Here is a 24,102-nt window from a genome sequence, read left to right on the forward strand (position 1 = left end):
GAACAAAAACACTAGCATCAAAAAACATGTTTTCAAGCATGCAATATGTGCATTTCCAGCTGTAATGTAAGAAGTGACAGCATCTACCAATGCACCAAGGTATAACCATCATTTAACAGATGAACGTCCAGTTTTTGCATGTAAACCAGGATACCTCCCGCCATGGAATAACAATTGAACTATAGCCCCTTCAGAAAAGAGAGTAATGTAATACCAAAACAATTTAACTAGTCCATGGTTTGCTGCCTGCTGGTGTCTGAGATCCATGAAAGCAGGTGAAAGGCAGCATGCCCTGTGATGGACACTTGATGCTGCAGCCTTGCTCCAGGTCAAGCGCAAGTCTGCATACAGAGCTGCTGAAAGTAATTCTCTTCCCCCGGTTCCAAGTCATACATTCAGGATTCAAAGGTGCTGATTTATGACATTGTAATCTTTCTTATTTGTTCTTTTTCCATTAAAGTTTGTTCTCAATGATAGCAGCAATTTATTTTCAACAGTAGTAGTAATGTAGGATAGCTTGCACAGGCACTGCTCTTGCATGGGTTGGGGTGATCAATTCCCATGCTTTCAGCACGGCCAGGAACAAGTGCTGTGGTTAAATAGCCAGGAGACATCTCTGTCAGTCGATGGAAAAACCTACCACACACAACTGCTCTCAAATAAAAGATCAAGGTAACTATCAAAGATGGACTGCATCACTTTACTGCAGCAACAGCCTTTTCCACAATTGATAAAGCTTCTTCCATACCTTCAAAAGACACTATCTCAAATAATGAATTTTATTTTACTGTGAAATACTTACCTTGTTCATATCTAAAAGTTAAGAGTGAAAGGAAAGAAGAGAACAGATTGCTGTTAATAGGACTGATGCACCCAGGATTTTGGAATTACATTCCCACTTCAAATGGGCATTTGTGTGTTGATAACAATCTCCGTAACAGCAAGAAAACGACAAACAGCAGGAGGCTGGGAAGACAGATAATTCTGGTGACAGACTGCAAAGTAAACAAATAAAAATTAAGCAGATATATTTTGCATTTTTCTTAAAACCAGAGATTCATCTTTTCTTTTTCAAAATGAAGTTATCACCTCTATGAAGGATTAATCATAACAGAAATCGTATGACGTCATTGAAATAAGGAAATAATAGTAAAGAGAGGACATACAAGAGGAATGGAGCCCATCAGCATTTAAATAGAGCTTTAAAAATTCTATAAGAAAGAAGTTCTAGTTGATAATATTGTTTCAGAGTTTCAAATATTGGTACTAAAACCAAGAAAGGAGAGGAAATATGTCCTATAGCATGGAATATTTTTGTTGGAATAGTCAGTAATACATAGCAAGTTGCATAAGCCTCATCAAGACTTCCAAAGTAAGATCTCTTCTCCTTTACCTAGGCAAGGGAATGCACAAAGGCTGATGATGGTAAAACAGGCACTTAGTTGTTTCAGTAGTGTTTGGTCCAAGCTAAGTCACCAATAAAAAACAAGCACTTTCTGATACATCTGTTGTCTAGATGATGTTTCTTTGAGACCTAATTTGCTAACTTTGCGGACAAAAGCAAGCTTTTACTACTGTTAGCTCTGCAAAACCAATATAACCATGACTGAACGAGCTGGAATTTTTATTACTGGCAATGAACTAAGATTCAGACAGAAAACAGCTTAATTGTCAAATCCAAATGTGAGAGTTTGAAATATTGGCTGTTAGAAAAATCACCTTTTGACTTGTAAACTAAACAAAGTTTTATCTGAAAGTAATTGAGAGAGAACAAGTGTGGAACCTCCTGCTGTCGTTTTTACAGAGTCACTTCTGGAAACAATTCTACTGTAGGATAACAACCTTCTGCCCTCTTCCCTTTCTGCCAGCCTGTGTACGCCACTCGCACGTGCAACTGGAGGAGCAAGCTAAAGAGTGCTACAAAGCTCCCAGTATCACTGAAGTATGTCAAAATCATACAGGAATGATCAAAGAGGTAAGAGACATGGAAGAAAACATATGCAGCTTCCTGGAAGCTGAAGCTCTCCCCTGCTATACTCTGGGCTCTGCCACAGCTCCACTGTGGGACAGTTTTTCCCATCTTCACAAGACCAAAAAGTGCAAGAATAGAAAAACCCCTTATTGACTTGCTGACCTCCCTATAGGATTCCTGCACATTGGACTCCCCAACCCTTGGGATTTAGTCTGCTCCCAGCAGCAACTGTATAGGCAGTCCCTATTGCACTGCTGGGGACCTGCTGTCTCACTTTGTCCACAATCCCATGCTCAGCCACAGAGGCTGCGCTGAACAAAAGGGTGACTCTGGGCTCCTTCTCCCATCTTGTTAAAGGCTTGATCTCCTCAGCTTTTTGTGAGGGGATCTACATAGCAGCATGCAGGGCGCTGAGTATCAAAGCTAGCTCTGACTTAGTTTGCTCAGGGACTGGAAACACTATAGCTGTATCACCACAATACCTGCACACATCAGTCCTGATGTTTACACAGCTCTCCTACTGCTGCTACTCAGGCTGGCCTGGTCATTCAAAAGTAATTCACGTTTCTTTACGCATTACTACTCTACCTCTGCCCTTTAGATACACTGAGACATTTCTTTAGTGGTTCGGATGAGGGAGGATCAAATTGGAAAAAGCAGATCCCATGAACAAGATCCTCTACACCTGGATGTGAGACACGAGTCTCTCCTGCCTCCCTGCAAACAAAAGAATACTGCCGCTTGGCCCGTATTAAGACTTCTTTCTACACTTCGGGAAAGAGTTATTTAATCTCTGTGCAGCATCAGATTGAGTCAAGAACATGAATTACATGACGGTCTTTTACATATCCAACTTAATCCCAATTTAATAATTTAAAACCTAAATAAATAACATTTTTTCCCAGGGCATTAGGCCATTCTAAGGTCAGGACTCCGTTCCAGACAGACCTGCCAGCTACCGTACCCATCCTTCGGGGACTGCTTTCTCAGAACATATGTTGACATCGCCCATTCAGGCAGGAAAGAAAAAATTGTTACGAGAAGCTGGTCCCAACTTAGACCATGTTGCTTGAGACCATGCTTTTGGATATCTTACTATCAAGACCTATTTCAGGTGATTCCAGCACCTCACTTAGGGTCCGAGATCTTATAAAAGAAACCCCAAGTACTTTAATTATTTTCTAACTATTGTTTATTTTCTAACTACTAGACCTATCATCTCAAGTACTGAGGCTACCCTGGGAAGCAGCTGTGCCAGAGGTCCTGTCCCACATACACAGGCCAGCAGAGCCCCAGGGAGAAAGGCAGAGGCAGGGAGGAAGGAAGCACAACGGATTGCTCCAGCCAACATCAGACAGGAGCACTGGGAATGCTGTGGTTAACTGGTTCCCTGGTTTTGTTTCTGAAGGAATATTAGCCAGTGTTTTTTATCTAGTTCTGGTTTAGTATATTCCCAAGAGACACCCAGTTCAGCAATCACCAAAAAAATGCTTTGGCTTAAAATGTCAGAATACATTTTATTCTGATAGATCTGTTCCATTTCCCTCAGGCTTAATGCAACAATTTTAAAAAATCACTTTCTATGAAGAGATAAATTAATCTGCCTGGGTAGCTTTCAGCTACCCATAGAACCCCGTGTCCTTCCAGGGGAGTGCTCCACCTCTGTCCTCCCCACCAGCACCAGCACCGCTGGCGTCAGCCAGGGCAACCACAGGCAGAACAACACCGTTTACCCAAGACTGCGGTTGCAAAATCAGGTGCAGAATACAACTCAACATGGCAAGTTTGGTTTGTCTTGATGCTTTCATCTCTTTTTTTTATTTTGAAATTAAAATTCATTCCAAATACATTTAATTATAAAAACATAGCCATGCAAATATATGGAAAAGCGCAATATATCCTTTTGATATAGTAAGATTGATTTTTTCCCTCCAGTTGTTAACTTCACTCTGATAGCTTCAGTGTTAATTTTCTTTTTTTATTGTAAATAACTGGGATACTGGGTACCAGTGCTACCATTAGTTATGCCAGCAGACGAACAAGTCATCTATTACTGAACTAAGTTACTTCTAATTGCACATGCAACTCTTGCACTCTCCTTATGCATAAATAAGAACGAGTTTATGTCTTTTAAAAAAGAGTATGTCATTATAGAGAGTGAATTAACAGAAAGTTCACTTCCTAACATCATCACTGTTTTTATTTTATTTTATACACTTGTACAATGTAAGCACTGAAGTGTACAACAGCCCTATAAACATACAGGAAAATACGATACCTATCCCAGTGAGTTTACATTCTAAGATGGGACTTCTTGTTAGTGCTAATTCTTTCCACTTTTTCAGATCAATTATCAAAAACAATTACAAAGACCTGTACAAACTATGTGTGCTACTGCCTGCTAACACAAATAAGATGGCACTTAGGCAGAATCACTACTTGTTTTTCTTCCTAAATCCGTTTTCCTCAATGCAGCAGGACCTTCTTCTCTCTGCCCAGCAACACAGTCACAAGAACACAAGTGACCCAACTGAGCCAAATATACTGAACTCACAAGTACAGCCAGTCATTCCTGAACATTAGCAATGACATCTGAAATCCTCAAGCTACTGAAATGAGAAACAGTTTTCAGGTACTTTATATATATTTCCACTTCCCCCCCCCCCCAATATCACATTGATTAAGCCTTTGATTAACATGTTGCTTCAGCAAAATTGGGTAGCATTTGTATCCAGACAAAAAAAAAAAACAACACAGAAAAATAAATAACCACAGCTCCAGTCACAGAAAAAAACCTCCTATAATTTAGACAAAGCTAAATGAGAATTTTTAAACTAACAACCTTGCACCGCAGTTGCTTATCTGTCACGAAGCAGACAAGCTACACAACGGCCTTGACTGACCATTATACATCATTCAAAGTTAACATTTTTCTGTTTGACCACCTTATCTTCCTGCCTGAGCAATGAAATTCACGAGTCACTAAGTAAAATATCATCCTAGATCCCAAAAGTCTTTGCCAAGGCACAATGTGATCAATCTCAAGGATTTTTAAAAGAGGAATCTGGTGGTTGTAAAATGATCACTGAAAATACTGAAAGCCTTTCCCAGGCAACTCTCTTAGTTTATCTGTGCTGTATTTGCTGTTGCTGTCTAAGTTTCTTTTGGGTAATTTCTAATCCTATGATGCTCGCCTTCACTTGGAAAGGAGTTCTAAAGTTTAGAAATACCTATTTATGAGCCCTGAAAAGCTGCTATTTTACTAAGAGCAGTAGAATCAAGCAATTGCTTTCTCTAAAAAGAGAAGTATTTTCAAAAAGCAAGGAAGTGCTGACCCAAAGATGTACTCCAAGTGTGAATTAACATCATGTGAGTGACATGCAAACAGGCTGAGGACTCCTGATTCCAGGCCACATGAGGACTGAGTGTGCCACAGAAACTGAGCTTGCTTAGTTTCTGATTGGAGGGTGTTTACCCTGCAAACGCCAGCAAATGTGCGATCTATGGAACAACATTGTCATGAGCTTCAAAAATTTAATAGCCTAATGTTTATAGATGGCAAGGCATTTTGGAAAGATGCTATAAAAAAGGCAAAGAAAAATTAAAGAACAAAAAATAAAATATGCACAATAATTAGATTTTAGGTTTATTTTCCATGGACTGAACTGGAAGACCATAAAGTGTAAAAGAAATGACTGCTAAGATTTAATAAAGAGCTTCCCCACAACAGGCAAACCTATCTCCAGCCTACATAAAGATACTGTACCAATACATGCTAGCATATTTTTGTGCTAAGCCTAACTTTACAGACTTTTTCATGGCAACAATACAGATTTATATAGATTACTGCATTTTATTATATATTTTTTGTCATTTCTGCACTTGGCTGTTTGTTATGTTAATGACGACCGTCACCATTCCGGCCACTGCCACACAGTTGACCTCAAAAGGGCTAGAAAATTTTGTTCAGCACAGAGTTCTCCAAGTCCGCAGTGTTCACTCACCTGTGCTCTACCATGCACGCATGCTGGAGCTCTAACATGGCACCAAGAGTCCTCAGTAGGCTAAAGCCAATACAGACCACCTCCAGTTTTTGGTAGTGATATATCAGACAGGAAAAGAGTAACCAAAACCAGCTCATAACATAACAGCTCTGAGAAAACCAGCCTTTCCATTAACTCTATGGGCTTCAAGCATCAGCTTGGCTCCAGAACGTGGGTACAAAGACAGAAGCAAGAGGCTTCGTCTCAGAGTCCGGCACATTGCTCTGGTTTACTTGCATAATACTACTTAAACGAAATTTTGCCCCAGCCTCAATGCAATCAATATGAGAGTCAGCCTCTCAGTCTATTCACACTACTCTCCAGAAACCAAAGAGGAATGGTTAGTGGCCCAAAACCAGACAGCAGAGCTTGGGGTTACTGAATGCAGCTCCGTAAGCAAGGCAGCACTCATGGACTACTTTTCAGTCATCTCTGAATGGTCACCAACTCTGCAAGTGCAAGAGAGAATGGGAAGCTCTGAACGTTATTGAAAGACGTAAAATAGCAGTTAATTACATTAGAGACACAATGAGCACGACCCTTCAAAAAAAATGGAAATGATTGTTGGGAGTGTATCTGGAGGAAAAGTAACAATTTCTTCCACTTGGTCCTTGTCAAAAAGAAAGCTGTCACAAAACTAGCTTGAGCTTCAATACTTTGGGAAGCCATTTCGAGATCCCTAGTAAGGGGAAAAAAAATCAATTTCCATTTCAGATCAAAGTTCAGTTCGATCACAATTATTCGTGCAGACATTCCCTTTTTACAGCAAGTATCTGAACTGACATGGTTACAAAAATAGATGGAAAATGTCTAATGTTTATTATGAAATTGTGTCAGCACCAGCTGAATCATACAAGACTAGGAGTCCATACCTAATGTCATTTATAACAGTCTCTATTCATATTTAAGTAACTAAAATTCATATCCAGAAACTATAATTAAGTAATTTACACATCAACTAATTATTTATGTTTTGTGCTATGAAAAACAAAACTATTTTTTCCCCACAATGTTACTTCCTTTGGTTAAGCAACACAAGAACATACCTACAATTTAAAATGTCAGTGAGGAAAACATTTTAAGCATAGAACAGCATTGCAATTTTGAAAGCTGATGAAAAAACATTTTTCTAGTATGGCAGATTAGAAGTAAGCTACTGCATTTTAGCTCAAGTAAGAGAAAAAATGATTTTTTGGTTTATTTGTGTTTGTGTACACATCTATGAAAATACCCCTCTAATACCAGATTGATTTATAATAATGGCATTTTAAGGGCTATTGACCTTGGTGCAAATGATTAAGAGTACACTGTGTGTACTAAATAAAGATTTTCAGGGAGAGATCTGTTTACTAGCTATGCTTCTTTGCAGACAAAAAGATTCTATCATTTCTAGGATAGTGTTGTATGCCAGTGGGTGGGAAGAAGCCAGACCTTCCTCAAAGACCTTCACCCAACAAAACCACATAACTTAAAAAAAGAAAAAGTGTACTATGTGAGAGAGGCTGATGTGAGTTTCATCAGTGAGAGGACATATACTATTTGTGACCCCAAAAAATTACAGATACATGCATATATGAGCATTAGAAACATGAAAATGGCAGCCGAAGGTAGAACACAATAGCAGGGAAGAAAAGGGTCTGCAGGATGGCACCTCCACTATGTACAACTGAACAAATCAAAGAAAAACTACAGACCACCATGGATGCTAAAGTAACAAGGCCAAGCAGAAACAGGCAGTAAAATGGCGGTTCTGCTGCAGAAGCAGCTGTGGCATAACGACGTTTGTATCACAAGTTGCCTTTTTGCATTACCGTCAAATTGTCACCAAATCACACCTGGTAATTCAGTATCTTCCATACAATAATCATTTGTCCCATACTCAAACATAAATCTAGAATAGTTTTGTGAGATAATCATTAACATTAAATCGGTTCTAAACAATGCAATTAATTAACTGAGAGTTCAACTTTTCCTTAATAACCTTAAGTTGCAGAATGCAGAGCCACATACTTACAGCCCGCTTTGAAGAGCAATGTCCTACAGTAAAAGGCACACAAACAGCAAAAGAGGACAAAGGCCATTAACAATCACTTATTTGTCCTAATTCAAGGACTGTTCCCCTCTGTTTGTTCTACTGCCTGGTCTAGCCTACAAAGCCTTCCTGGCAAAAAATGCCTTTTCTTACCAAAGGTTTGCAAATACCTACATTATAATTCCATACCTCGGCCAAACTATTTCCTGTTAAATCTACCTATCCAGAAAAGGAAAAATTCAAAAAAAGTGCCAGTGTTGTGGCAGCATTCAGAGTGCTAGGAGAGCTCCTTGGAGCTCTCACTGATACAAATTCTTGCTGCAAAGGCATCATAAAATCAGGCAAGTGGCTCATAGACATCAGCTTCCAGAAACTATCACAGTCCAAAGGCTCGACAAGGAGGAAAAGGGCTCCATGTGCTGACTCTGTACCAGGTTTTCACTTCACTTCCACAGTCCTTAAATCCTGGCATAGGTATAATACAAGTGTGCTGGGAAACTTTCTTATTGCAAATGGAGCTAACATTAGCAAAACTGGTTTTGCTGGTATACTTTATACCAGTTCCTCAAATGAAACAAGCTATTCTAACAAAAGCATGTTTTTCCCCTCCCATATACTATCACTATATCCATAACAGAGATTTTTCCAGCATAAAATATTATTAAAAATCTAAATCCTTCACTGACATTTCTAGGCTAGCTAACATTCCTCGTACAGTCCTGGCCTTGACTGTATTAAGATTTTGCCTGAATTAGAAATGTGTCCTAAGAACAATTCCACAAGTCAAGTCAGGAAAACTTTCTATTGTGAAGAAGTTATACCATTGTGTTTGTACTCTCAAATGGCATAAACTATGCTGTCACAAGCACAGTAGTATCAGTATTGCTGCGATTAGAGCAGGGCTTTACCCTAGCCACATCAGTAAGAAGTCACCAACGTAAAGAACAGACTATTGCAATATTAACATATGAGGTGAGAGGAGGATGCCTCATCACCTAAGACCCTAGACACTTGTTTCTGTAACATATCACAGGATCTTGCAGAGTCAGGGGCAGCAGAGGTTTGCACACTTCTCTGAAACATTATTTACTCTGTCTCCAAGGCCAAGCTGAAGAAACCCAGTAGCTGAACTGCAGTCAGCAAGCTCAGTCTCCACTGCCTTCAGCAAGTCTTTTAACAGCTCTCAGAGAGACTAAATTTTCTTTACCATCAGGGGAGAAAGGGAGGCATGACAAAGCACAAAAATAAACCAGATCAATTAATTTATAAAGAAACAGGTAACAATGAACTATTCTCTTTTTAAGTGAGCTGAGTAACAAGGAATTGCATATGTATGATCATTTAAAAAAAAAAAAGTGAAAAAATTACTGTAGACCTTCAATCAGTATCATACAGGAGCTGCAATCCATGCAACGCAGCTACAGCCACTTGCCCTCACCTCAACACAACTATCCCTTGGCAGCATATGTAAAACAGCATTGGCTTTAACGTGCAAAGTGGTAGCTGCACTTGGCAGCCCTATGTAGGACTATATTACAGATCAAAGTATTTTCAGTATCTGTTAAAGGAGGCCTTAACTGGTTTTAGAAGAAGGAGGACTGCAGTAATAAATCTGATCTCTTGAAGCATGAGTTGGAAGTTGTACCCTCCTGTCAGCAGGTTCACTGTATGATGTATTGTGGAGCTTTGGCTGCAAAGAAGCTGTAGCCTGCAGTTAATGAGCTGTTCAAAGTAGCTGTGAAATTGTCAATTTAATTAAGCCAAGTTTAGTTAACAGTCATGTCTCAAAAATTTTGTGTGAAGAAGCAGGCCCTGGAAGTGCCCAGCTATGCACTGTAGGAAAGTGCTTTGTACTTTTCTGAACCGAGAAATTAAGAGTTCATGGGATAACAGATAGTGCTATTTTACGAAGTGTTTAAAGAAAGCCCCTTGGCTGTCCCAGCATGTCGGGGAGCTTCGTAATTTTTTCTATTTTTAGAGAGTTAAGAAGCATAAGCACTTGAGAACAGTCAGTGATGGTTTCTTAAGATAGCCTGACCTCTAGAAAGACATGTATGACTTGGAGAGAGGAAGGAGAGCCTCCTGAGGAAACCTTCTTGTGAAGGTCCAAGCTCTCAGCACTCAGTACTCAGTTCTGCAGATGGGTGCATTGACATAGCAGCCACAATCTGAGAGGTTTGTCCTACTCAGAAGGCGACAGACAACTTCAGAGAGCATCAGGAAGACCAAGCTGCTCTATACTCCCTACATGTATTTCCACCCTTGTTGTTCATGGCTTTGAATAAAGCACTTCAACATGCACCACTGTCTTTCTTGCGCCTTAACCAGGTTAGCACACATTAAAGACCCTGTCCAAGCTAGATTAAAAAATAAGACCTTAGGGTATACCAAGTCAGGGGTTTGTATTCTATTTAAATTAACTGCAAACTAATTGGCAAACATTCTGTACATATGCATTCCTCTGCACAGTCTGCTCGTGTCTGTTCTAGGACAAAAATATCTGTAGTAACCAAACTGAGTTATAGCAATCAATTAGTCTGGGTTTCAACAAACCATTACCACTGGCCTCAGTTCATTCCTCAGTACAGAGCTTGAGGTTTCCCCAACCTAACTCAGATTCTTAAGGATATGAAGATCTCTTGCAGCACCACTGCAGAGGTGCAGTGCTGTCAGCCATAGTCCCTTCACCCTGGCAATCCTTTGTCATGCTTTTCCCTCTACATGAAATGTTTTGTTGGTTTACCTTAAAAATCATTAAACTATTTTAGAACGGTCTGCGGAGACCCCTTCTTTAGGAGAATCTCCTAGAAATTCTACCTGCTGGCTTGGGACATCCCGATGTTGGGAAAGATGATGAAAAGAATGCCAAGCCCTTCACCCACACCCAGTCTCTGCAAAATGGAGGAAAAAAAGGAGAAAAAACAACAACGAGGTACTTTACATGTCCTTGTAACTCTTACAAAGTGGCATGAAGCTAACAGTAGTCAAGCATTTAAAGATTCCCAGGTAATATTCCACATGTGTATTTACTGTTACTGAGTGTATTGTTACAGGGGTAAGGGGAAACTACATCCTGAAGTAGTCAAAGTGATCGGCCACAGCCAAGGAAGTGCCGCTCTGCTTTCAGATATGCTCAACAGAATGCACCTCCTTGGTACCTTTATCCTGAAACAGAATAGCACAGCGAATCCTAACAAGTGGAGGCAGCTGAGTACTTCTCTGGTCAGTCAGCTGGAATGGCAGTCAGCTAGGGAAAAAATGTCAGAGGCCATTGGCCAAAAGTATCAGGTTTCCTGAGAGGGGGATGATAGTTCTTCTCTGCAGGTTGTCTGTGGAGAAAGGGCAAGAGACCACATGGCCTCATTGCTAAACACACACTTTAGGAAACAACTGACTGAGGGAGACAGTGCCCTTGCTCCAACTGATGATGGAAAAATTTAGGAGGTTTCTCAATCTTTTAGGACAAATCACTCTTCCGTAACTAGGTAAAGATCCCTGTGGAGACAACTGAGACTTCTGCAACCTACAAGCAAAACCATTCCCCATAGTGACCTCAGAGTGAAGCACTAGACCCCACCACTTACACTCTACACTGGCCTCTGGTCTTGACCTCATGATTAAATGTAGGAGGCAATGACAGGGCAGTGCAACATATCAGGGAGGCACCTCCTAATCCATGTAACTCCTGTCCATCGAATAAAGGGTTGAACATCCCAGCTACCTCTTAACACCCACAGCCTGCACTTCCTAGCACAGCTCAAAGGCTCACAGAAGCAGCAGAGGAAGAGATTTCCATTCCCTGAACCTGCACCAAGTGTATTTCACTTCCACAGTCCTTAAAATTCTCTAGTTTGCTTAGACTTTGGATACCAACCCAGCAAGGTTACCCCACAAAGCAAAATTTACCCCAGGAACAGTGTCCCACAACCTTAGCAGAGCACAGCAGAAGAGAGTTTATATTGCCCAAAGAGCACAAGAGAGCCTTGTAAGAGCTCTTAGCAATCAGAACAGCCAAGATAAAGTTAGAAGAAAACTTCAGAGCTATGTAACCTCCAAAAAGAAGTCCTTTTCAGTTTAATTGGCAAAATAAGACAGGGTAATTTCAGCTCACTTTTTGACAGTCCAGCTATGAATCTTACTGTAAGCAATTCACAAGAGAGCTTAGCTTTTTAGAAAATGTGAACTTCAATCATACTCCTCTGAAAATTTGGTGCCTGGCAATTTTCCCATGGTCACACTGTGACTGGGGCTAAGTCCGAGGATCAGACAAGCCGTTAGACTTCCCATACCTCCTGCCAACCACCTGCACGGCTTGCTCCCTCTGCCCCACTCCTACTCTAACTTTGAGGCTTTGCACCGATACCAAAAAAAAAAATCTTCTAAATGTTATAACGTATAAACAGTGGCAGCAGAATTGTGTTTTTCAGTAAAACATCATAAGCTGATACATCAATATTTAGCTCTAGGAACCAACAGTAAAGAATGCCCACCAAAATTCCATTTTTTAATATTTGCTACCAAGACAGCAGGCTGACACTACTGCCTGTCCTTCAGGGACAAATAGTGTCTTTGCCATTCTCACCAAAGCCAGGGGTGAGAGGGATGGATCAGCTTCCTCACTGAGCAGTTTCATTAGATTCATGAGGTTTTATTATTATTAACAAGGATCATAATAGCTAAATCTCTCTTATCCCCAAGAAGCTGGTTCTTGCTACTCGGTACCACTGCCAGAGGCAGGGCACTGTGAAAACGCTATGCAAGCTGCTTTTTGGAGAAAACTTGGTTCCCAACAAGCTACTGCTCTAACACATTCATTTTAGAGATGTAACTTGCAATAATATTTCAGAAAACATAAACCCCTCCTAAAAAGTCAGCAGCTGCCCCAAAGTAAAAGATTCCATGCTTTGGTAAAGGTAAAATGTTATTCACTGAGGGAAAAAGTATCATTGCTAGGCTTAGGGGCTGTGACTGACAGCACTACCACTGAATTCGACCTGACTGCTCTCATGACAGATCTCAGCTCCATGGCATTAAATAGCAAGGAACAAGACGCATCATTTCCACCACTGAGGACATACGATAACATAACTAATTGACAATATAAGCAGAACAACCCTTTCATCTGAAATTCTGCAGAAAGCAGATTACTTCCACAGCAAAAGACAAAAAGAAAACAAATACTAAGTAAATTAAAAGTTACAGCAGAATCAATGGAAGCATGAAGCAGTGTCTGAGTTCACAGAGCTTGCTCTTCCTCGCAGTGCAGTTGTTAACAAAACAAAAGCTGTTTGGGTTTGCAAAACCCTCTTTGCCTGGCTTTGAAATGTTTCGTTCCTCTAAAAAAATCAACGTTACCCTCAGCTTTTTTTCATCTGCAGGATACTCTGCCTTATGTATGAAAAAAAGCACTAGCTTCTCTGGTCATGAAGTCCTCTTCAAAATGCAAACCCATATTTAGTTACAATTCATCCCCCTTGCTTTCTTTTAAACACTTTTATCAGTTGTTTTTGGTCCTTGCAACAGTATTTGCAGAAACAAATACATAAATGATCCACACTGATGGTGTTTCAGTGCTAAGTATGTGCTAACACTGGTTTGGAAATTAATCCTCCATTCAAAAATTCCACTCGAGTACATTTTCTTTATTGCATTTGTCAGCTTAGCAACCAAGTTTTAAGGAGATAAAACTAAAATATCATTATCATATTACATGCCAAAATTGTGAAAAGTGAGAAGTAAATCAGTATGTCCAGACTAAAGCCAGAAGAGGAACATGAAAAACTCTTCTCATTTTTGTACCTTTAAATAGATTCCTTGCATCTTTCTCCAAAGCACACTCTGCTGACTGCTGCTAGAAACAAAACACTGCATTACATGGACACAGTTTGATCTGAGTGCAACTCTTATGTTCCTGGGTACATGATGGCCCTGATCCTGCATGACACATCATTAAGATCAAGCACTCAAGTTGAAACACACAGCGAGTTGGTCAAAGAACGATACACTAACCAGTGGCAGTCTGGTCCTTCTGATTTCAGTTCAGTATCTCCAGCCTTGGCCACACCACTGTATCATTACTTACAGAATGATCGTCTGCAACCACAAAGCACCAGAACACATCCCAACACACTTCAGATGCAAGTGGAGAACCACACAGGTACAAATACAGAGAAAAAAAGTCCTTTTGAATGCCTAGAAATTCAAAGTTTTAACTTTGAGAGTCATCACTCTCAAGAATAGCAACAGACATGCAGATTTCATTTATGACCTGAAGCCACAGCAATTTATATTCTTTATGCAGCCACTACTTGAGAACACCCCCCACTGCTATATGAAGCTGAGGAAAGAAAAAAAAAAAAAATCAAGTTGCTATCCCATTATTCCCATCATTAGACAGTTAATAATATCAGTTATTGGTAGTTTCTTGCATTAGTTATGAATTAAGCAATCATAAAAGATGGAACCCAACCATAAGGGCTGAAATCCTAGTTGACTTCAGAGAAGCCAGATAAGTTTTGCTTACAGACCAGAGATCAAATTCTGGCTATTCTGAAAATTGTAAGAACTTTGCCACTAGCTTCAGTACAGCCACGAACTTGCTCACTGGAGCTATACTGATATCTTTCTGGAATGACAGAAAATAACTTAGCCCTTAATACAAATATTATTGCCACTATTTATATTTTCAAATCACGTATCCAACAGGGAGCTATTTTCTACCATAGCGAGAGGTAAACACAGCAGTCCAAGTTCTGCCTCAGGTACACCCCTTGAGCCCAAAGATTTTAATGGGGTTAAAGGACTGTCATTTTAGTCAAAATTTGACCCACCAATATACCTCTTCAGTATTTGAAAATACTTCTTTGCTTTGTTTTGAAAAATAAAATGCAGATATCTTGCCAGCCATCCCAGTGCCATCCAGACTTCAGTGTGTGGTAGAGCTCTGGATTCCAGTACTTGTAGACTTACATCCTGATATTCATCCTATGCCGAGATATTTATCACTGAGTTACAGCTCATGGAAAAGTGCAATTTTACCAGGCAGTTGAACTGCAGCAGTGTGCAGGGTAAGTCACTTCTGCTTCAAATTACCAAAGTAGTAGGTGTGATTGTCCTCAACCATTTGTGGAATTTCTCACCAAACTTTTATGAAAAAAAAAAAAAACCCACCTTAAAAATTGAACGAAACAGCAGACAGTATTCCAAAAAGAAGAAACATCTGCAAACTCAGTCGTCTCAGCTGAACGCTGATCTTGACCTATCTACCTAACACATGGATACGTTTGTACATTTAAAAACTTGGAATTAAAACCACTGTTGTAAAATAGAGTTCTACACTTCAGTGTCAGAAGAGACGCAATCCTGATAATTCAGTATGAATGAGGAACATCATCTATATCACGATGCAAAAGTGTAGATACTCCTAAATACAGGAAGACTGTATTCAGTGCAGATCGAGGTTTTTTTGTTGTGCTTTAATTTATACATTAGCATAGTTTTTTCGAACAAGATCCTTATAAAGAGGGTTTGCTTTGCTGATCGCTTATGAGGTTATTTGTCTGATTAAATTTTATTAGAGATAACAGAACCTCAAACTGAAAGACAGAAAGCGATGGTAAATGTGTAACTTTAAAAATACGTTGTCTTTTAGTGGCAAGTAAGATGGGGCCTCATAAAGTTTCCACCACATCCCAGTAGGGAGCTAAAGGTCATTGCTAACTCAAAGTTAAAAACAATGGGAAGTAGAGGATGTCATTCTTTCATATTTGCCCAGTGATTCTGTGTTTTCTTTGTATGGATTTACTTAGGAAACTGGGAAATCTAAAAAACAATGAAAAGATTTCAAGGTTACCATTTTTCCCTTAACAGTATCAGAAATCCGTTCATGTCGCTATGTAAAATGTTTCATTTATAAAGGAAAATACCTCTCACTTGAAAAGGTTTGATCTTTCCAGGCATATCAAATGTTTGAAGTTTCCTGTGCAACTTTCAAATTAACGTGCAAAATAATTCTACTTTCGCAAAAAGAGTGAATTCTCATTTCCACAAAGAAACAGACACAAATCTGTTAAAAATATTAACAAACAGATTAATTTCTATCCTGATCAAAAAAAAAAAAAAAAAATTCCTTGAAATAGCATCTATTTAATTCACTCAGGAATGAAAGACCTATCTGGCCAAGGAGATTGTCTTTACGCCAACAAAAACATGTCATCCTAATTTCTAGGGATCTAGTGCTCAAAAATTGTCTATCATGTAATAAAGTAGCAGAACCAAAAGCAGTATTTCTTCCTTCTCCAAGCAAAGATGGGAATCCTAATCTGAGTCCCTCGTACTGGAATCAGAGTCTTTTTCATTAGCAACAGTATTTTATTCCCAAAATTGCTTTTAAATCTTGAATATTCCTTTTTTATTCAAAGTTCTTTTGTTTGCAGGGACATTAACTCTCTACATAGATACGCAGACTACCTTTAAACATTTAAAATGCTATCAAAAACCATTTCAAATTACCTTGTCAATCACACTGAAAATAGATAGAACTTAATTCATGTCAACGCATTTCCATATCAAAAAGCAGGTTCTAGCCCTCATCCTTTCTCCTGAAACAAAGCCATACATTTGGCAGCTGGTTTACAGAATGCTAAGCTTTTTACTGTATGTAGAGTGACAGACTTACAGATTTTACAAGGAAGAGGAGAAAAGGGCCTGGGAGTTTGATTTGAGGCCAACAGTTCAACCCATAGTAAAAGGGGATGGTCAGAAAGAATGCACAAATTGGAGACTCCGCTATTTAATTGCACAGCGTATGTACCAACATCATTTATTACATTTTGGCCTTAACAGGGATTTTAAGAAAGGACCTAAAAGGGGCTGGATGATGAAATCTTTTTGAAAAGCAGAGGGCTTTAACAAATCGCTTCCTTGATGCCTTTGAAAACTTAAAAATCTGACTCTGGGCAATGAAAGCATTTAGTATGTCATTAAAGCTATTCAATTTGCATCTTGTCATCCTGTGCCAATTTAAATTACGGTTAAATGAAGATACCTAATTATTTTACCCAATGGACTGACAGCAATGCATAGAATGTCACAGGGCCAAGCAAATTCCTAGTGAACCTCCACCGGATGAATGGGTCTGACACATAAAACAGTGCAATAAATGCAGAAAACTGCACTTTGGACGTGAAATCACGCTCTGTGTGCAATCTCTGAAACATTGCTAACAATGTTTTAATTCCATCCATGGCTGGTAAAGCTGTTTACAATGTGGGCATATTATATCCATACATAGCACCAAAATAGAACACAATGCTAAATTGTTCTCCTATGTGTGCAGGTGCTTCTGTGGTCCCCTGACAAAATGACAACTTACGTAAAGTTTGTATTGAAACAATTTCACCTGGGGCCAATCTGCTCATTACCATATTTGCTTTAGGTTTCTTTCACTTTTTGCTGAGAGCTAATAAGAGCTTTAGCTGTCCATATCTCTAAATACTTATTTCCTCTTTGAGGACTCATTTGAAAGTCAGTTGGCATTCCAAGTGCTCAAAAAGTGGAATATTTTCAGTGAATTGTTACTATTGCTTAAGAAACCCAATTCTGGAGTCCCTTCTCAAGGTCATAACCAAGAGAGGTGAACAAAAGTTCATATAATAACTAAAGTAAAATGGCAATTTATCACTGTTGGTAGTGGCAACTGTTGGATATAACAATTTCAATGGATGTTAAAAATAATTCTCATTCAAATACCTCTTGTTTTTTTGACATGGACATTTACTTGATCATGAGGAACAGATATTAAAGCATGCAATATGGGAAGCAAAACAGTTTCCAAACAGTATTTTTCCTAAGTTTCAAATGAACTGAATTGCTGGCACCTTAAATAGCAAGGCAATGCTGCTACCCTGCACTGGAATTTCACACCACATGTAATATCGGGAATGGTAGAAAAGGAGGAAGAACTAGTAAGTGTATCACCTCCCAGTCTTCTGCCTGGCTTATAAGTACATTTTACAACTAGAAAATTTCTCACTGTGGATGTACTTACACTTCCATCTGAGCCATACAATTAAGAATACAAAAGGTACAACACAGTAAGATAAATACCTAGAACCACAGAAATAAAGGCTTGTTTTTAATACTTCCTCTATTGACACATTCAGGTGGCAGAAAAGGAAAAGCTTAGAAATTAACTACCTAAAATGGCCAGGGAAGAGACACAAAGCAAACTCAGACCAGGGACAGTGAAGAACAATGCAAAGGGCAGAGAGACGTCAGTGCTTTGTGTCTGGCAAATGAATTTACAGCTGAAAGGAGTGTCAGTGAAGTTTTTACCAACAGTAAGTACTCCAAAAATTCAGGGTCTAACCTTGCTCATCTCAGTCACACAAAGAATTGCCCTAGATGCAGTGACACATTTCGCATGAGTTGGTTTGCATGACCAGGAGAGGTACCAATAATAATGCTTTAAAAATTGAAAACACAGCTTATGCTATCTTAGTAGTGTAGCAATCCATACGCTGTGAGTGATTTACAGCTTGGTTTTTTTCCAGTTTACATTACAAACAACAGGAAATTAAAACGTAAAGATAAAAAATAGACTTAAATATGAAACCATTTGACATGTTACTATACCAGTTCACTTCATACCATTTAAAAATTAGACTCCCATCCCCTGGAGAAAAGGGTTCATGCCATGCAACAACAGCATAAAAAGCATCAGCCTGAAAGTCTGGAGCCATAAAGATTGAGAAAAGTTCGTGTATCTCAGCGTGGGAAGGATCCTCAGTGGGAGCAAGGATCTTTGTGCAGGAGGGCTGACGTCAGTGGAAGTGGGAGGGAAATGGTGATGGGAGGTTTGTCAGGGAAATGATTGAGGACAGTTTCAGTGGGAACAGGGAGGAATCAAGAGAGGGTGGATGGCCTCAGCGGAGGCATGGACAGTACGTGTGGGAGTTTCAAAGGAAGAGAGAGCTCATGTGTTCCAAGGGGAAGGAATTACCAGACAGACAAGAAAAGCGGATGGCTTAACGGACTAAATAATGTGCTGTTAAATGCTGAAACAACATCCACTTCAGCACCGCAGGTACAATATAGCATACAGCCTCCTATATGCAGAATTATGCAACCATTGGTTTGCAGTGACTGCAAAGTTCTCTGGCAATTTCACAGGGTTTGAATGAAGAAAACTTACTGGCTGTAGTGCCATGGATTTAAACTGGCTGTCCCATATCAGCTGATAAATCAAAAGGCTATTTCACATTTAGCCCTGCTGGCTTAGGACCACTTTTAATTTAAAATAAAGGAAGTTTGGATTTACTCTCTGATCCCCTTGCACCCAAACGCACATATTTCTGTGTTAAATATACGTGACAGGGAGAGTTACACAAGAGAAGAGGAAGGAAATACGTAAAAGAATGATAGGGCAAAATAAATGCGCAATGTATGTGCTACAATGTATATTAGTGCACTACAGAAGAGTGGTGTTGGGACAGCATGTGCTTATGAATACCCAAGTAAATTTTAAATAAATGCCCATGAAGTCCTTATACCATTCCAGCATTTACTCCTCTTATGCTGTAGATTAAACAGAGGTATTATTCTAAAGGTGTTTAAGCAGGTTTCTATAAAGCCAAGTACCTCTACCACAAATTCAACAACACAAATGTCTCAGAAGAAGAAAATCGTAACAAATATATGTGAAAAAGACAGAACATCATGATTTTGAGTCCACTTTCTTGAGATTTTTAGAGCTAAAAAAAAAAAAACACGAAAACTCGTTTGCAACAGTACTGGCTAAGTGTCATTTGATATTCTTAATGTAGCACTGGATAATCAAACCTCAGTCACTGTTACTGCGTCTAAGTCTTGCTCATCTTTCACTGGGAAAAGTACAGAGTTTAAGCTGTGGAGTGGATCCATCGAAAATCAAGCGAAGGGTTTTCACAGCTGGTTCACTTTTTAGATATGGCACTTGGATTCCAAGTTGCTCATAAGTTTTCGAATTAAAGCCACATATGGAATTACTAATTAAGGAGAGAGATACAAGTGCCATGACCAAATATAATTTATTAAAAGGGCTCCTCGGTTTCTCATATACTATCACCATACTTTGTATACCAGAAATAGGTATTATGGCATTTATCTCTGCACACACAGACTTTCAGGACTGCTCTGCAAATTTGCTATGGATAAACTTAGGTTTTTGCATACTAGGAAAGAACAGGTTAACTTTTTTTAGCTATGGTTTGTAAATTGATGCAAATAGCAAAATATGGTATGCTCACACCACACATCCAGAAAATGATCCTCTGCTATTCAACCACAAGAAAGATATAATAAGACATAAACATAAAGCCAGAATAAGTCTGGAGGCTAATTAGCAATGTATATAATGCCATTTTACAGTTCGCATGGGTTCGGTCTTTTTTGTGACACTTTCTGACTTGAAGAATGTGCACTCTAGCTAACAAACTGATTCAATAAAAGTTATTGCACTACCTATTGCATATTTTAATAAACTTAATGCTAATGCCAGTGAAGTGAAAATATGAGATTTACGCATGGGCCAAGTTTTGTTCTTAGCTCTCACATAGGACTCTCTTGGCTCTAATCTGTGCATATACAACAAAAGGATGTGAATGATTTCAATTGAAGTGCCCTGAAACCAAGTGAAAATGCCATTCAGGCAGGTTACTGGCTATTCACACAAATTCTGATGACTCCACCATTGGCCAAAGCACAAAAGGTTTGTAGCATCTTCTGTTCGTGTGAGGGTACCGCAGGGGGCATAAAGGATGTACTACACACTCTGAAGAATAGCAATAGTTCCTAGTAGCACCCTAATTCTTACAGTTCTTCCTCAAATCAAAAATCCTTTTAACTCCAAAACAGCACAACATCCTGACCAATGCTCCTTTTTGGCTTCAGCGATTTCAGGCTCCTGTCCCTTGTCTTCAGTGTTCTCACACTTTGTTTCTTTCCAAACAACTTCACTGTACTGTGAAAACTGCTCTCCAGTGATGGTGTAGCCCCCTCTCCAGCACAATCTCTGAGACAAGGTGGTTATCTAGCACACTAGGAACTGTAAATCCGATCATACTATACACATTAATGATAAAAGCAGAGAATGAAATACCATGCTGTTTTATAGTTCTAAAGAGTATTATAGGATTTTGCAGATGAAAATCATGCAGATGTGATGTGTCCAACAGATTTTGTATTCAGCTGATCACAAACAGAATTCCATTCTCATTTCTCAAAACTGATCATTTCACAGCAATGTGCTTAGAGTGATGACAAGGGCAGAAAATATGATTGAGTGATAAAAATCAGAATGACTGCCAATGAGGTTACAGTATGCATATGAACCAACATCAACCATATAGCATCTGGCTGAATTATCCAAACCTAATAACAAGAATTTTTACACAGTTCTTGAAATCGAACAACAAAATTTAACAAAACTAAGACTGCTTCCCATGCATGCTTCTGGAAACAGGTTTTGGAGTTGTTTTTTTCCCCATAAGCAAGCACACAGAAGACAAATTCACAGAATACAAATTTTAAGAATATTTTTTGTTTAGATTTTGTAATGTGCAATTATAATCACACTTAAAAATTCAGCTAGCAAAACAACTGTCAGGATCCTCATGACAACTTAAGTTTCCTTACTGTGGTTACCATGTTAAATATGCCATAAGCATGTCTATCGTGTGTGAACAGGGCCATAAAGTTCAGTTTCCTGTACAGCATTTTTAACACAAAAATTTAGTTTAGTATAACACCGTTCAGCTTCACGTTCTGCCTTAGATATTGTTAATTCCTCCTCCAATTCACTACTTACAAAGTGTCTTCTCATTTTCTAGACATTTTTTAAACTCCTTTGAACTGAGATTAGTATATCTGGAGGAGAACAATTGAAGAAAATCACTCACAGTACTGAAGAAAATTATTCCAGGTCAATACTCTAGAAGCCATCTTAATGAGCACGTAAAAATCCTAAGAAAACTACAAATCATTAGAGTTTCTGCGAGTCTGCAAAACGCTTGACATTTAGCTAGTTCTTGCCTGCATCTCAAGCCTGTATCTTACATTTACGGCAGTTCTTATCATGGTAACCCAGAGCAGATCAGCGGTGTTATATAATATCCCCTGGGCTGCTACAATTTGATTTTTTTTTTTTTATACTTGCAATTACTTGTTTTGACGAAATAGAGATAGTTCCCCCAAAAAAGCAAAGATATGAAATAATCAAACCTATAGCATTACAAACTAAAGTACAACCCATACACAAACAGGCCATCAATAGAAAGTAAACAGACAAGCAAGCACTCTGCACCACTAACTCTCTTGCTTCCAAAAAAAAAAAAAAAAAAATCACAAATGACAATTTTTTTCAGTATGTGTCTGTCGACTTCATACAGCCTTGTGTAGTATCTCTACACAAAAGTACACACGCTAACACACATGCAAAAAAACCTCCAAAAAATACCCTATTTGCAGCAACAGACAAGGTCAACAAGTTGTTAATGTAAATCAGTACCCAGAGCAAAAACCGCTGTCGCTCTTTTCAACCTTCTGAATGGAAGAGGGTATGCAAATTGATCAGCCCAGCTAGCAGATCGCTTCAGACTGCGATTTGCCTCTTCTTCCAAACAAGACAAGCGCAAACAGCAACACTGGACGACCCAGCACAAACAAACATGTAAAACACAGGAGTCAGTGGCAGTGCAGCTCCCATGCACGGCAGAGTCCCACCATGGGCGGACGGACGGGCCCTCCGCGTTCAGAAGCAAGACCTGCGCCCCTGGCTCTAACGATTGACGAGGACAATCACACTGCTCTCCTTCCCGGCATTAGGAAAACTCGTTTTGTGGAATGAAGAAAGAGGCTTGGGTACATCTGTAAAATCGTTTCATGAGACTGATTAGTCTACAAACGAAAGTAATAGCTCAAGCCAGGAAAAGCTCCCCCACAACGTATCGCTTCGGGAGGGAGACTCCTTGGGTTAAACCGCTACAGCCAACTCCTGTTCTGAGAGAAACAGTGCTTATGTTTAGCACCCTTTTTACCTTAACACTGGATCTGCTGGTCTGGGTCTCTGCCTCCATGCTCTGGCTGTTCTCCCTCTTGTCTTTCTTAGAGGAATTAGTCCTCACCTTATAAGTGGATGTGTTGGAGGATTTAATGAATAATCCTGGGACGGGGTTGCCTTGCTGCTGTTGAGACATGGTTGTGTTGGTCTGGTGAGGGGAATTGCACTCCTCAGACTCTTTGCTACTGTGATAGACCACTCTGCTGTCAGAGATATGGATGCTTGGAGCACAGCCCATGCTTTGTGGCCACCTGGGCAATACTTCTAAATTGTATATATATATATATATATATATGTGTGTATATATATATCTCTCTTTCCTTCCCGTTGGTATTTTCCCCCTGCTTAATTTTTTTGTTAACAGGTTGAATGTCTTTCCTGCGTCTCCGCTACACTCTGAAGCATTGCCATCGGTCCCTTCTACACCACCAGAAACGTGTCTGTTCTCCTCGTCCTCCAGGAAACGGGTCCTTTTATCTCAATCTCAGCAGTGGGCTGGGGAGCTGGAGGGGAGGGAAGGGGGGAAATCAAGAACCGGCCGACTTCATATTTTCACAGATTATTATTAATTTTTCTAAGCCATCTGAGAATCCTGGTAGGGTTTTCTTTCCTTCTGGGGAAGAAGAAAAAAAAAAAAAAAAAAAAGAAAAAGGAGGGGGGGGGAAAAGGCAAAAGCAAAAATAACAAAAAACCCCCAAGCCCCAAACCACACGCACACACACCCCAGCGTCTTCTCGGCCAGGCGCTCAGAGCGGCCGGGGGCACTGCACCATCTCCTCCCTTCTAGTCCGGCGCACGGCGCATTTTCCACCTGGGTTTGCACAGCGTTACCGATTAACCCGGGTACGGGCCGGGGCCGGGGGGGCCGCTCCCCACCTCGTCTTCCGCGCTCCCCGCCAAGCAGCGCTTACTCCTCGCGGTCCCGCTCGGCGCGGCGCGGCGCTGTGCCGGGGGTGTG

The 24,102-nt window shown here is 39.7% G+C and overlaps 1 protein-coding gene across 2 annotated transcripts in view; it reads right to left on the reverse strand.

The window, feature by feature from the left end:
* PDE8A (phosphodiesterase 8A) overlaps positions 1 to 23,838 on the reverse strand; it is a 127,359-nt gene extending 103,521 nt beyond the window's left edge. For both annotated transcript variants that reach the window (XM_075159978.1, XM_075159977.1), the window contains exon 1: positions 23,122 to 23,838. In XM_075159978.1, the coding sequence (XP_075016079.1) occupies positions 23,122 to 23,382 (261 nt within the window). In that variant the 5' untranslated portion in view covers positions 23,383 to 23,838. The remainder of the gene's footprint in view (positions 1 to 23,121) is intronic.
* Between the last annotated feature and the right edge of the window lie 264 nt (positions 23,839 to 24,102).

The sequence above is a fragment of the Calonectris borealis genome, chromosome 11, assembly GCF_964195595.1.
Source record: "Calonectris borealis chromosome 11, bCalBor7.hap1.2, whole genome shotgun sequence".
In the NCBI taxonomy this organism is placed as follows: domain Eukaryota; kingdom Metazoa; phylum Chordata; class Aves; order Procellariiformes; family Procellariidae; genus Calonectris; species Calonectris borealis.